This window comes from Tursiops truncatus, chromosome 2 (genome assembly GCF_011762595.2).
Source record: "Tursiops truncatus isolate mTurTru1 chromosome 2, mTurTru1.mat.Y, whole genome shotgun sequence".
NCBI classification, from domain to species: Eukaryota; Metazoa; Chordata; class Mammalia; order Artiodactyla; family Delphinidae; genus Tursiops; species Tursiops truncatus.
The window spans coordinates 29195817-29210264 of record NC_047035.1 but is presented as its reverse complement, the minus strand read 5'-3'; the positions used below and the strand labels follow the sequence as shown (position 1 = coordinate 29210264).

Here is a 14448-nt window from a genome sequence, read left to right as displayed (position 1 = left end):
ACCCATGTCTCCTGCATCGGCAGGCGGACTCTCAACCACTGCGCCACCAGGGAAGCCCTAATAATTTTTCAAAATTGTTCTTTAGGGACTTCCCTGGAGGTCCAGCAGTTAAGACTCTGAGCTTCCACTACAGGGGGCATGGGTTTGATCCCTGGTCAGGGAACTAAGATCTCATGTGGCATATGGCAGGGTCAGGAAAAAGAAATCGTTCTTTAAAGTAACAAAACCACCCAGTGAAAAACGAACTGTGATGGCATTTTTATATTCACATAAACTTTTAGTAATGTACACTCAGTTATACAATGACAGTAGTTTTTTCTTATACTCTCTCAGTCTGACTTATTTTGTAGCACTTACTCAAAACTAGACAATGATAAGCTTAGACACAAAAATGTTAGAAATGTATTTATCTATAATACAGATAAATACATTCTGTACTGTCATCATATATATATATATATATACACACACACACACTTTTTTTTTTGCGGTACATGGGCCTCTCACTGTTTTGGCCTCTCCCGTTGCGGAGCACAGGCTCCGGACGTGCAGGCTCAGCGGCCATGGCTCACGGGCCCAGCCGCTCCGCAGTATGCGAGATCCTCCCGGACCGGGGCACGAACCTGCGTCCCCCGCATCGGCAGGCGGATTGCAACCACTGCGCCACTAGGGAAGTCCTATATATATATTTTTTTCTTTAAATTTTTATTTATTTTATTTTTGGTTGTGTTGGATCTTTGTTGCTGCACGCAGGCTTTCTATAGTTGCGTTGAGTGAGGGCTACTTTTCGTTGCGGTGCGCAGGCTTCTCATTGCAGTGGCTTCTCTTGTTGCAGAGCACGGGCTTTAGGTGCATGGGCTTCAGTAGTTGTGGTACATGGGCTTAGTTGCTCCGCAGCATGTGGGACCTTCCTGGACCAGGGATCGAACCCATGTCTCCTGCATTGGCAGGTGGATTCTTAACCACTGTGCCACCCGGGAAGTCCCATCCTATATATTCTTTTTTTTTTTTTTTTTTTTTTTTTTTGCGGAGCACAGGCTCCGGACGTGCAGGCTCAGCGGCCATGGCTCATGGGCCCAGCTGCTCTGCAGCCATGTGGGATCCTCCCGGACCGGGGCACGAACCCGCGTCCCCTGCATGGGCAGGTGGACTCCCAACCACTGCGCCACCAGGGAAGCCCCCAATCCTATATATATTCTTAATTCTAAGGAAATTTGAACAAGCATTCTTTGAAAAGTATCTACATAAAGAACATTCCACATATGACAGACACTTGGTAGACTACTAATTAAGACAGTTTTTCTTAGGTTACCATCCCAGGTTAAAGAGCACAGGATCTTCAAAGATAAGTTTATGTACTTTCACTTACTTCGTCTGAAATTTAACTTGGATTGAAAAAAAGTAATAGCAATGAATGTAAAATTTGCGATACATTTAATTTTCACTTGAATTTAGTATTTCTTCCCACTTCTCTGTCAATATTGAACACTAAGTAAAACTTGTTAAAAAACTCAACAAATATGCTAATACGAACAATTTTGCAAGATCAAATTAAATTTATTTTAACACCTAGTCTTGAGGAAGCAATTCTTTTTTAACCTACTTGATTTATTTATTGGACTTTCCTAGGAATCATCAGATTTAGTATCAACAGACACACAGGTAATATCATAGATAGCTTTCCAATTCATTAATTTACATATTTAGTCAAATCAATTCCTGTATTACAAAGAAACCAAAGCTGTACTTCTTTTTCAAAAAATGTGTCAGTGCTATACTAGGGGTGTAACTCCTTATAAAGCAAGCATGAATGTGGCATCAAACTTACTTTTCCAAAGAAGCCTTTGAAGAACTTCCTTTCCTGGAGGAACAGGGGGACAGGTCGAGTGCTATTATTGTATGGGCTAAATGTCCCAAGGTTTCACAGCAATAAGCAAATACAGAGGTTGGGTGAAGGGCAAAGTAGGAGAAGGGGAAGGGAGTGAGAGTTTTAAAGAGTTATCCATACCAGGAGTGACAGGGAAAAAGGAAGGGTGCATGAAAATGCAGCGAAACATACTGTATGGCCTAATAATCCGCAGAAAGAGAAGAAATCAGAACCTGTATCCATGCAGAGCAACTAGTTACTTTAGCATTCTCTACTGACTTTTAAAACAGAGATTATTCAAATTTGGCAGCAGAGAAAAAGACTAGGACATACTGGTTTGTGAGATTTGCATTTAAATTTTCGTAATAGTGAGTGGTAAATTGATCGGTTCACATACATTTTTCAATTTAAAATCAGTGGTCAAATATGTGGAAGTCACCAATGAAAAAACCAGTCCACACTCAAATGATCACAAAGTAACATTAAAAAAATGCTACACTTAAATTATGAGTGTGAAGGGAGGGTCCTTGTCAGACTTTTTCTTGCTGAGTTCAAGATGCCACTTTTGAGAATTCTTACTTATGCATTAGGACAGGTTTGTATGTATGTGTGTGCTGATCAATTCCATAGCAACTGTGGGGAAATAATAGATATGTTCTATTTCAAACACAGAATCAATCATCTATAAAGAACACATGGCCAATGCTTTCACTGGAGCTGAGAAAACTAGTATATTTGAGAACCAAACCACATCTGTTAACCACAACTAAAATTTGAAGAATAGGGTTGTTTTCTTTTTAAATGCTACTGTTTTAGAAGAAAGAAATTTGTACTGACAGTTATAACTATACAATTCTAAAACTACATAGGTAAAAGAGACACAATTGTCTGTGGTCCCAGCACCAATTTTTAAGCATATACAAACCTTGAAAACTGCCCACCATTTAAAATCTGAAGAACTTATGCAAAGTAGATGAGTTCTAACTCACCCAAGCTAGCTTAACTTTAACATTTCCTAGTTTTGGTTGAACTATACTTTAAGCCTTTACCTTTTATAATCCATTATTAATAGTGAATAAACGTCTAGAAAAAGACAACTCTACAGAAATTTGACTCATAAAACTCATTCAATACTCTCAAACACTGAATGGTTTATTTTTTCTCTAGGTTTTGAAAATCACAAACAGCATCAAATATTTCCATAAAATGTTTTGAACTTAAGCTAGAAATATAATAAGGTAATTGGGATAGTTGTAACAATAAGACTAAGCTTATTTCTGCTGCCAAGTTTGGTGACCCTAGTTTCGTTAGACTTTTAGGTAACCACCAGCTTTTAAAAGATGCAGCCCAAGTTAAAAGATTCACCATTCTTTAGGGATAGGAAGATGTGGGAAGGAGATTCGTTAATATTTAATTTAGCTCCCAGAAAAGCTCCTGTTAAACATGGAGTTTGCCTTCTATTTATAAAAGACCTCAGATGTTAATGAAAAAAGTTGACGTGCAAAATGCATCAAAAGACAGTTATTAGAGTAGAGAATAATATTAATTAAAAAAAATTAAATTATGATTCTTTTACCTGCTAAAACAAGAACATACATTAAAACAAATTTATCAAATAGCAAATAAAAAATCAACATATTAGAAACTGGTAGTGTAATGAAACTAGTCTAAAACCAAGACAGAGAGGGAGAAACACAGAGACAATGGGAAGAAAAGACATTTTAAAAGGAAAGGCATCTTGCACCAGTATCAAGCAAGATAACCAAAGGTCCAATACACTTTTTACAAAATAGATTGATAAATGACAGTACTCCTCCCCCTGCAACTAACTCTGCATTAAGGCAATGAAAATGGGCAATAGTCATTTCTGTCATTTATCCTATACAATCTAAGTCCCTAAGTGGCTAACTGGTAAAATTACGCCACAAAGTAAATGAATGGCAAATAACTGTAACTAACTTTATGCATATAAAGTAAAAAAAATTTAAACATATTTATGCTCTGAGAAGCATATGTTGTTTAGTTACAATATCTTTTCATTTGAAAATATTAAGTATGCTGATAACTTCTAACTGAAGTTAAAGTAATCCTAAATTGTAAGGGACTACTTGGAAGGAAAAAAAAAAACTTGCAAATTATCCTGCTTCTTCAAGCCCGCACAAATTTAAAAAGCGCTAGAATGTTACACTTTTAGTTCAAAGATCATTTGAGTGATAGGTTTAAGATGTTTGTTTTCCTATTTAACTGGTACATCTGAGCTACATAATTCTTTAAACTTTAAAACTTTTCTGGCATTCAAACTTGTTCCAGACATGCTATTTCTTCTTTAATCTGTAGGTCTGTACATTTTTACATTTGCTTCCATTTATTTGAAACGATAAGAGGAATATTTATCATCTATGAAAATAAACAAACATCTCCAGACACATAGCTTTTGGCACAATATAAGCATCTGGCACAGTAGATTATACATGTTTGTTAGATGAATGTTCGCTAAAAGAAGGGAAAAAGGTATCTAGAAAATTCTGTATAGTAAAAATATGAAAAGAAGACAAAAAGCATGAATTTTTGTGGACTAACATGATCTGAGATGAACAACATCTGAAGACTTCCAACTTTCTGCAGCCTTTTTCATACAGCATCAGAAAGGGTATTAATAGAAGGGGAAGTTCCAGTGAGTATAATAAATAGGAAATTGGCACTAGTCTCCCAAAAATTCAATCTTATTTTTAAAAATACTTGTTTGCCTGTGCAAAATTATTATACAACACTTGCTCCAAGTCTCCTGGGTAGGGTTAGTCTGAAAAATTTTAAAGAACTTCTTGAATCAAAAGTTCAGAAGTGGTCAATCTTCCTTCAAAGTTCAAAAGTTTAAGTATGTCCAGAAAAGCAATCCAAATATGAATAATTTCATTTTAGTTGTAAAAGACCATGGGGAAATAAGGATTTTTAAGAGATATGCAAAAGGGTTTCATAAACTTTAAACATTAAATATAACATTGTTATGATGGTTATTACAAAATTCAATTTGACCCCATATTGAGGACTGAATTGTTTTCTGTATATTTATTCCAGAAATATTTTTTGAGTGGCTACTATGTGCCAGACACTGTTCCAGGCATAGATATAATTTTTCAAACAGCAATTTGGTTCCGATTTCTAGTAAAAATAAAAACTTATTTTTTCGATAATTTTATTATTTAAATAAGTCCTGTATCTCAAATAACCATGCTTATAGTTTACAATTTCCTTGGTTAAAACCAAAAGGTAAAATAAAAAAATTCACTCAACTAAACAATGAGTTTTAAAACTAGACGGCTTCCCTGGTGGCTCAGTGGTTAACAATCCGCCTGCCAATGCAGGGGACACAGGTTCGAGCCCTGATATGGGAAGATCCCACATGCCGCGGAGCAACTAAGCCCGTGCGCCACAACTACTGAGCCTGTGCTCTAGAACCCGCATGCCACAACTATGGAAGCCTGTGCACCTAGAGCCCACGTTCTGCAACAAGAGAAGCCACTGCAACGAGAAGCCCACGCACCACAACGAAGAGTAGCCCCTGCTCGCCGCAACTAGAGAGGGCCCAGGCACAGCAATGAAGACCCAACGCAGCCATAAATAAATGGACAGATAGATAGATAGATAGATAAATAAATAAATAGAGGCAGGCACTCTGCCCTTATTAAAAATAAATAAATAAATAAAAATAAAAATAGACAGTGAATAGTGGCTATCTCTGGGACTGCAAGAGATTTTATGTACTGTTTTTGTTCATTTGTATTTTACAGAATGAACATATACTACCTATGTAATAAAGAGAGGTTTCTAATTAAAAGCAGGTTAAAGAAAACTAGACAGTGAAGAGGACTGACTGCTCATTAAACAACTAAATACCACTTCTTAATTATCTTCTGGGCAAACTTAAACCATCCCTAGTTTTTCCTTATTTAGAGAGTAAACATGAAGCCATATGCTGAATTAAGACTTTCCAAAGGCTCATTCCACAGTGACCTTCCAAATGTTAAGTTTATGTAGGCTCTAAGATTTTAATAACTATTTAAGGTTTGTTTCAGGTCTATCTAGTCTATTCACTGATTCATCTGTTGTTTTCAGTTATTAGCATTATGATGTTTAATGACTAGTAGGGTAAATCATTGCATTACTTTTTAAAATGTTCTTAGAAAATCTTATTCTATTACTGAACTTAGAATTATTTTGTTAAATAAGAGATTGAATTTAAATTTCCTGGAAAACTGCATTATCTGAGGCTGTATTTAACTGGGGACTATATTTACGTGGACACGGCAAGTCTATAAATTATTATATAAAGTCCCTTTAACATTAATGATGATTAAATGGAGAGCACAGATAGACTAAGAAGGGCTTCAAACATTTAAGAATTTAAATGACCAAAATCTGCAGTAAAGGGTATGTATGTGTGTCTATATATTGTTTTGTTTTTTAGTTTTTTGCATACCATAATCAGTTATTTTTCTCCTCCTCTCCTTTCTATAATAGATTCAGACATTTGTTCGAAAACATAATCCACTTCTCTGAGTTGGTTGCTTCCTTGACTTTGTATCTTTTATATTGAGGAACTGTATGTAAGAGGTCATATAGAATGTATCAAGAAGCAGAAAAGTTTTGATTAAGCAAATTGAGGGGAAAAAAAAGCACTCATTAGTAGCCAAACTTGTGGCAGCCCACCATACCAGCAAACCCAAAGCAACAAGTATTTAATGCTGTTCTGGGGCAAGGGCATGCAGAAGTAATGCTTAAAGCTTTCACAGCAAAGGGGGGAAAGGCCACACATTGGAGAGAAGGTTGTGAAGAGGGCTGTCAGAATTTAAGAAACATTCTTCAAACCTATCCAAAATATGAAGTTAACACTTTAATCTTAACCTTTATGAACTCTGAACTCATTCTCTCCTTTTATTAAATACACAGGCATGTGCCTGGGATGTGTTCTATGGCATAATAGGCAAAACAGACATTATTTATCCTGGAAAAGGACTCTCCATTTCAAGTATGCTGAAGTTTGTGCAAAAGGCAGGGAAATACATTGTTTATGTTAGAGGAGTATAGAGAAGGAAACTGGGGAGTAGCAGTAATGATAATTAAGTCTCCCCAAAATGTAAACCTCACCTGCTGTCAACACAGATATCTCTATTTTACACTTTTTCCTGGAAAGCTGTTTCTTATAGAGTTAAAATCAGTAATTTATAACCCAGTTGTCACAGTTAGGTTAAAAGACTAACTGTAATAGTTTTATCCTGGTTTTAGAATATTATTCATCTATAAGAATTCATACCACTTGCTTAATATGGGTTCTGAATTAAAAGTATCTTTTAGATAATGTCTGGCCTAAATTGAAGAAGTTGGTCATTGTAACTTACACCTCTGGATGGACAACGTGAAATGCTCTTTATTAATGAGCCCACATATTTTGCCTTAAGAGAAATACTGTTCTTACTGGATAGAGGGTCACTAAAATTTACTGAGCAAAATCTTTTGAGAAAATATTTACAGCATATAGATCAACACTGGCAACCATCAAATACATACAGCTTTCAATCTTTTTACAGCATCTTCACAGATGTGCATTCCTCTTGATTCATCAACTTCTACATGCCCAAGGTACTGTAGAAAGAAGAGAAAAGTTACAGCTATTGCTGTTTACTGAGTAGCTACTATACAGTAGATATTACATGGTAGAAAACTGAATATTAAAATTCCTGCACTCAAGAAACTCACAGCCATTATAGAAGAGTTAAGGTAATGTCACTTTACTTACCCTCAGTGTCCTCATGTGACTGAGATTTAGAATAAAGGTCTCCAAGAGCTGTTATAGAGGAGTAGGCGAAAGTACATGATAAGCACTAAATGTTACCTGAATCTATTGGATCTGAGGCATAACAGCCTATGCTAGACACAGTTACTATATCTCTAAACATAAAAATAGTCCTAAAACAAAGTGTGTGTGTGTGTCTGTGTGTGTGTGTGTGTGTGTGTTGAAAGGTACAAATAAAAAACAGTTACTCAAGGGCTGAAGAGATCACATACTCCTTTTATGGGAAGCACATAAGAACAGGGCAGAAAACTAAAATTTTAAGAAGGTAGTGAGTGCATCTGAGCTTTAGAAGATGTGCAGAACTTGAAGAAGCTGTATTGGAAAGGTTGGGAACCTATTTTAGGCAGGTAGAATTTAACAAAAGCTATAGGTGTAGAATAGAATAACTATATATCAGCAAATATTCCTGTCTGGCAAGAATATGAGGTATATGCAGCTGGGGAATTTGAACACTGAAATGAGTCTGTACTTAATCCTAGAGGCAATGGAGAGCTAATAAAGCTTTTTTTGGTTTGTTTTTGCAAGGTAGTAATATTATTCAAATTGTACCTTAGTATGGGAATAGTCTTGGGTTAGAAAGCACAAAGGATGATGGCAATATCACAAGTGCTCTCTCTTAAAAGGAAATTTAGAGTCTGGTTCTGGATAAGATGGAGTAGACATACATTACCCTGTCCCACCCTCTGAATGAAACCATAAAACCAGAACAGAATACATGGAAGCACCTATTTGAGTTCTCTGTAAAGAGTATAAGATGAATCAGAGAAGAATACCAGAATTCAAGGTATTTCTGAACTGGCAGGGAGTCTACCTTCCCTGCCCCTCCTCCCCTTTGGTACCTCCAGCCTGAACTTTACACAGCCAGATATCCAAGTGAGTGCTATGGCACAGACAGAACTCTGGGAAAAGCACTCTAGCTCTGGCCCAAGGACCAGGTAAGGTAACTCCTTATCCTCAGAGAGTATAGGAATCCCCCTCCCTTTTATTTATCTTTTTTTGAACTTTCACATCCCAGTCCCCAGGAAATTCCGTGGTGGTGTCTGTGGTAGCAGCAAGGGAAACCTGCAAGAGCCACACACCTCTGAGAAAAGGCGGCTGTCCTCTGTTTAAAGAGACTGTGATTCCAGGAAGGTGGGCCAACACCTCCACCCCCCTTTCTACTTCCCCCCCGCCGAATCTCCCACCATTTGGCCCTGGATGAAGATGAAACAGTAGTAATTCATGGGCACAATAACCAGTGCCCTACGAAACACAGGCATGGAGAGTTTAAGTAACTTGCCCAAAACCATTCAGCTAGTGAATGCTCAAACCCAAGCAGCCTGACCCAGGACAGTCCTATAATGTTCATATACTGAATTTTTCATTTTTACCCCTATCTTTCCAATACTGAATAAATGCATAAAACCAACATATTAAAATCAATTTAGGAAACTGTTGAACTTTAGGTAGCAAAATACCTGAGGTATCGATCATAAAGATCATATAGACTAAGGACATTAAAGAATTGTAACAGCTATAATTTTGAATAAACATTATACAAAGCAGCAAGAATGCTTACTTTTAAGTGAATCAAATAATATATATATTCAGTTATATATAATATATATTATATATATATTCCTTTTCAGATTCTTTTCCATTACAGGTTATTACAAGATATTGAATAGTTCCCTGTGCTATACAGTAGGTCCTTGTTGGTTATCTATTTTATACATAGTAGTGTGCATCTGTTAATTCCAAACTCCTAATTTATTCCTCCCTTCCCCTTTACCATCTGGTACCTGTAAGTACATTTTCTATGTCTGTGAGTCTGTTTTGTGAATAAGTTCATTTGTATCGTTTTTTTAGATTCCACATATAAGTGATATCATATAATATTTGTCTTTCCCTGTCTGACTTCTTCATTTAGCATGAAAATCTCTGGGTCCATCCATGTTGCTGCAAATGGCATTATTTCATTCTTTCTTATGGCTGAGTAATATTCCATTGTATGTATATATCACATCACCGTATCCATTCATCTGTCGATGGATACTTAGGTTGCTTCCATGTCTTGGCTATTGTAAATAGTGCTGCTATGAACACTGGGGTGTATGTATCTTTTTGGTTTTTTTTTTTTTTTTTGGCCATGCCATGCAGCATATGGGATCTTAGTTCCCCAACCAGGGACAGAACTTGTGCCCCTGCAGTGGAAGCACGGAGTGGTTAACCACTAGACCACCAGGGAAGTCCCTGCACGTATCTTTTTGAATTACAGTTTTCTCCAGATATATGCCCAGGGGTGGGATTGCTAGATCATATGGTAACTGTATTTTTAGTTTTTTAAGGAACGTCCATACTGTTCTCCATAGTGGCTGTACCAATTTACATTAACACCAACAGTGTAGGAGGGTTCTCTTTTCTCCACACCCTCGCCAGCATTTATTATTTGTAGACTTTTTGATGATGGCCATTCTGACTGGTGTGAGGTGATACCTCATGGTAGTTTTGATCTGCATTTCTCTAATAATCAGCAATGTCGAGCATCTTTTCATGTGCCTGTTGGCTATCTGTATGTCTTCTTTGGAGTAATGTCTATTTAGGTCTTCTGCTCATCTTTTGATTGGGTTGTTTGTTTTCTGATATTGATGTGTATGAACTGTTTGTATATTTTGGAAATTAAGCCCTTGTTGATCACATCGTTTGCAAATATTTTCTCCCAGCCCATAGGTTGTCTTTTCATTTTGTCTATGGTTTCCTTTGCTGTGCAAAAGCTTCTAAGTTTAAGTCCCATTTGTTTACTTTTGCTTTTATTTCTTTTGCCTTGGGAGACTGATCTAAGAGAATATTGCTACGACTTATGTCAGAAGATGTTTTGCCTATGTTCTCTTCTAGGAGTTTTATGGTGTCATGTCTTGTATTTAAGTCTTTAAGCCATTTTGGGTTTATTTTTGCATATGGTGTGAGGGAGTGTTCTAATTTCATTGACTTACATGCAGCTGTCCAGCTTTCCCAACACCACTTGCTGAAGAGACTAACTTTTCTCCAATGTGTATTCTTGCTTCCTTTGTCGAAGATTAATTGACCATAGGTGTGTGCGTTTATTTCTGGGCTCTCTATTCTGTTCCACTGATCCATATGTCTGATTTCATGCCAATACCACATTATTTTGATTACTGTAGCTTTGTAGCATTGTCTGAAGTTGGGGGGTGGGGTTGTGCCTCCAGCTTTGTTCTTTTTCCTCAGGATTGCTTTGGCAATTCCGGGTCTTTTGTGGTTCCATATAAATTTTAGGAGTATGTGTTCCGGTTCTGTGAAAAAGTCATGGGTAATTTGATAGGGATCACATTAAATCTGTAGATTGCTTTGGGTAGTATGGCCATTTTAACAATATTAATTCTTTCAATCCAAGAGCATGGGATATCTTTCCATTTCTTTGAATTGTCTTCTATTTCCTTCATCAATGTTTTATAGTTCTCAGCATATAAATTTTTCATCTCCTTGGTCATGTTTATTCCCAGGTATTTTCTTTTTTGATGCAATTTTAAACGGGATTTTTTTTTTTAACTTTCACTTTCTGATATTTCGTTGTTAGTGTAAAGAAATGGAAAAGATTTCTGTATGTTAATCATGCATTCTGCTACCTTGCTGAACTCATTTATCAGTTCTAATAGTTTCTATGTGGAGTCTTTAGGGTTTTGTATATAAAGTATCATGTCATCTGCATATAATGACAATTTTACCTCTTCCCTCCCAATTTGGCTACCTTCTGTTCCTTTTTCTTGTCTAGATTAGAAAAATTTTAATTCAAAATTATAGGCTGTCAGAAATGTCAAGTGTTTGGTGACTCTGTGAACTCGTTCTAGATGTTGAGATTGAGCTCACACCCAGAAATAATAGAATACTTTGTCACTGAAGACTGCTTTTCATCATTCAGTCAGATGCTACAGTGATATACTACATATTACACTCAAATCCTGGAAAGTTGTATTTTTCAGCTTGGAGACAGTGATGAATGGCCATTTAAATAATTCTTTGAATTCGGCTCTAGAAAATATTCTTTCATGTTCTGTTGATATTTGGCTTTCTTCAAAGCCTAATAATATATTCTTAATTTCTTGGTCCAATAAGTAAAGAAAATCAAGTACTGGGAAAGAGTAAAATCTCAGCAATTGAGCTCTCAGCATTGCTGTTCTAACATTTTAAGAAATTCTGACATCTCATTCTGGGTACCTTGCCACATATACTATCAATTTTTTTAAATTTGTTATTTTGTTTTTTAATTTATTCTCTATCCTTGATCACTGACTCAATGCCAAATATGTATTTTTAAAAATTACATTATCCTGAATTTTCTATTTTGCTGTACCAATATTTCTTTCTATTTTGGCACAAGCTGCTATTTTGATCATTATGTTAACAACTGCTTTGGCATAATCACTTTCGCTAATTTTTATCCCACAGAATTTTCCTGGTTATTTCCCATGTTTATTCTTTGGGATCAACTTTGTAGTAATTTTGTTCAGTTGCTGACAAATAAAACCTTTGGGATTTTAATTAAGATTACCTTAAATTCACTGGTTAATTTGAGAAAAACTGACATAATATTGACCCATTCCATCTAATACTATTTATTCAAGTCTTTTATGTCTCTGAAGTTTTAAGGTAGGCTTCAAATACACATTTTCTAGATTAATAAGTATTTAATAATTTTTGTTGCTACTGTGAACTGGCTTTACAGCCATTATTTATGTATATATTTGTGTATATATATTCTTTTAAAAGACTTTAGTTTTTAGAGCAGTTTTAGGTTCACAGGAAAACTGAGCAGAAAAGTACAGAGTTCCCATATACCCTCTGCACCGCCCCCCCAGCTTCCCCCACTATCACATTCCACACCAGAGTGGTACATTTGTTACAATCAACAAACCTATAGTTTATCCACAGTCTATATTAGGTTTTACTTCTGGTGCTGTAAATTCTATGGATTTTAACAAATGTATAATGACATGTATTCACCATTGTAGTATCATACAGAATAGTTTCACCACCCTAAAAATCCTCCGTGTTCCTCCTATTCACCTCTTCTTCTCCCCTAAACGCTGGCAAGCACTGATCTTTTTACTGTCTCCATAGTTTGGCCTTCTCCAGAACTGTCATGGAGTTGGAATCATACAGTATGTAGCCTTTCCAGACTGGCTTCCTTCACTAGTAATATGCATTTAAGGTTCCCCATGTCTTTTCATATATTCCATTGTCTGAACATATCACAGTTTATTTATCCATTCACCTGCTGACAGACATCTTTGTTGCTTCCAAGTTTGGCAATTATGAATAAAGTGGCTATAAACATCTGTGTGCAGGTTTTTGTGTGGACATAAGTTTTCAACTCATTTGGTTTGAGTGTGATTGCTGGGTCATACAGTAACTGTACATTTAGTTTTATGAGAAAACTTCTCCTAAAGTCTTCTAAAGTGGCTGTCCCATTTGCATTCCCACCGGCAATGAATTACAGTTCCTGTTGCTCCACGTTTTAACCAGCATTTGATGTTGTCAGTGTTCTGGATTTTGACCATTCTTGATAGGTGTGTAAACTCATTATATTTTTATTTGTATATAATTTGTCTTTCCCTCTCTGGTTGCTTTCAAGATTTTCTTAGTCTTTGATATCTACAGTTTCATTCACGTGTCTAGGAAACAGACTTTTTTTTTTTAGATTGAGATATAATTCACGTACCATACAATTCACTCAACGTGCACCACTGAGTCATCAATTAATTTTTTTAAATTGTGGTGAAATACATATAACATAAAATTTGCCAAAAAAAGTTGCCATTTAAACTATTAAGTGTATAGTTCAGTGGTATTTATTATATTCACGATGTTGTACAACCATTACCACTACCTATTTCCTGAACTTTTTCATCACTCCAAACACAAACGCTGAAAACATTAAGCAATGACTCCCAAGTTCTCCCTTCCTTCAGCTCCTGGTAATCTCTAATCAACTTCCTGTCTCTATGAAATTGCCTATTTTAGATATGCCATATAAGTGGAATCACAATATTTGTCCTTTCATGTACAGCTTATTTCACTTAGCATAACGTCTTCAAGGTTCATCCATGTTGTAGCACATATCAAAACTTCATTCCTTTTAATGGTGGAATAATATTCCATTCTATGTATATACCACATTTTGTTCATCCATTCACCTACTGACAAAACACCTGGGTTGTTTCCACCTTTTGGTTATTATGAATAATGCTGCAATGAATGCTGACATATAAGTATCTGTTTGAATCCCTGCTTTCAATTCTTTGGGTATATGCCTAGGAGTAGAATTACTGGGTAATTATATGTTTAGCTTTGTGAGGAACTGCCCGTTTTCCATAGTGTTGCACCATTTTACATTCCCATCAAAATGTATGAGAGCTTCAATTTTTCTATATGCTCATCAGCACTTTATTTTCCTTTTAAAAAAAAAATTATACCAACCTAATACGTGTGAAGCATATCTCGTGATTTTGATTTGCATGCCCCTAATGACTAATAATATTGAGCACCTGTCTTTTCATATGCTAATTGGCCATTTGTATATCTTCTTTAGAGAAATGCCTAGTCACATCCTTTGCCTATTTTAAAAATTGGGTTTTACTCTTTAGATACATGATCTCCAAATATTTTCTGCTATTCTTTGGGTTGCCTTTTCACTTTCTTTCTTCAAAAGAAAACGTCCTTTGATGCATAAAAT

General features: G+C 35.9%; 1 protein-coding gene across 10 annotated transcripts in view; it reads right to left on the bottom strand.

The window, feature by feature from the left end:
- The window catches only part of LOC101321319 (protein numb homolog), a 234127-nt gene that overhangs the window by 30632 nt on the left and 189047 nt on the right, over nt 1-14448 (bottom strand). For 8 of the 10 annotated variants that reach the window (XM_073799315.1, XM_019921607.3, XM_073799312.1 and 5 more), the window contains 2 exons: nt 7433-7507; nt 1829-1861 (listed from right to left, as the gene is read on the bottom strand). In XM_073799315.1, coding sequence (XP_073655416.1) covers nt 1829-1861; nt 7433-7507 — 108 coding nt within the window. The remainder of the gene's footprint in view (nt 1-1828; nt 1862-7432; nt 7508-14448) is intronic. The other 2 variants (XM_073799322.1, XM_073799331.1) reach the window with 1 other exon arrangement.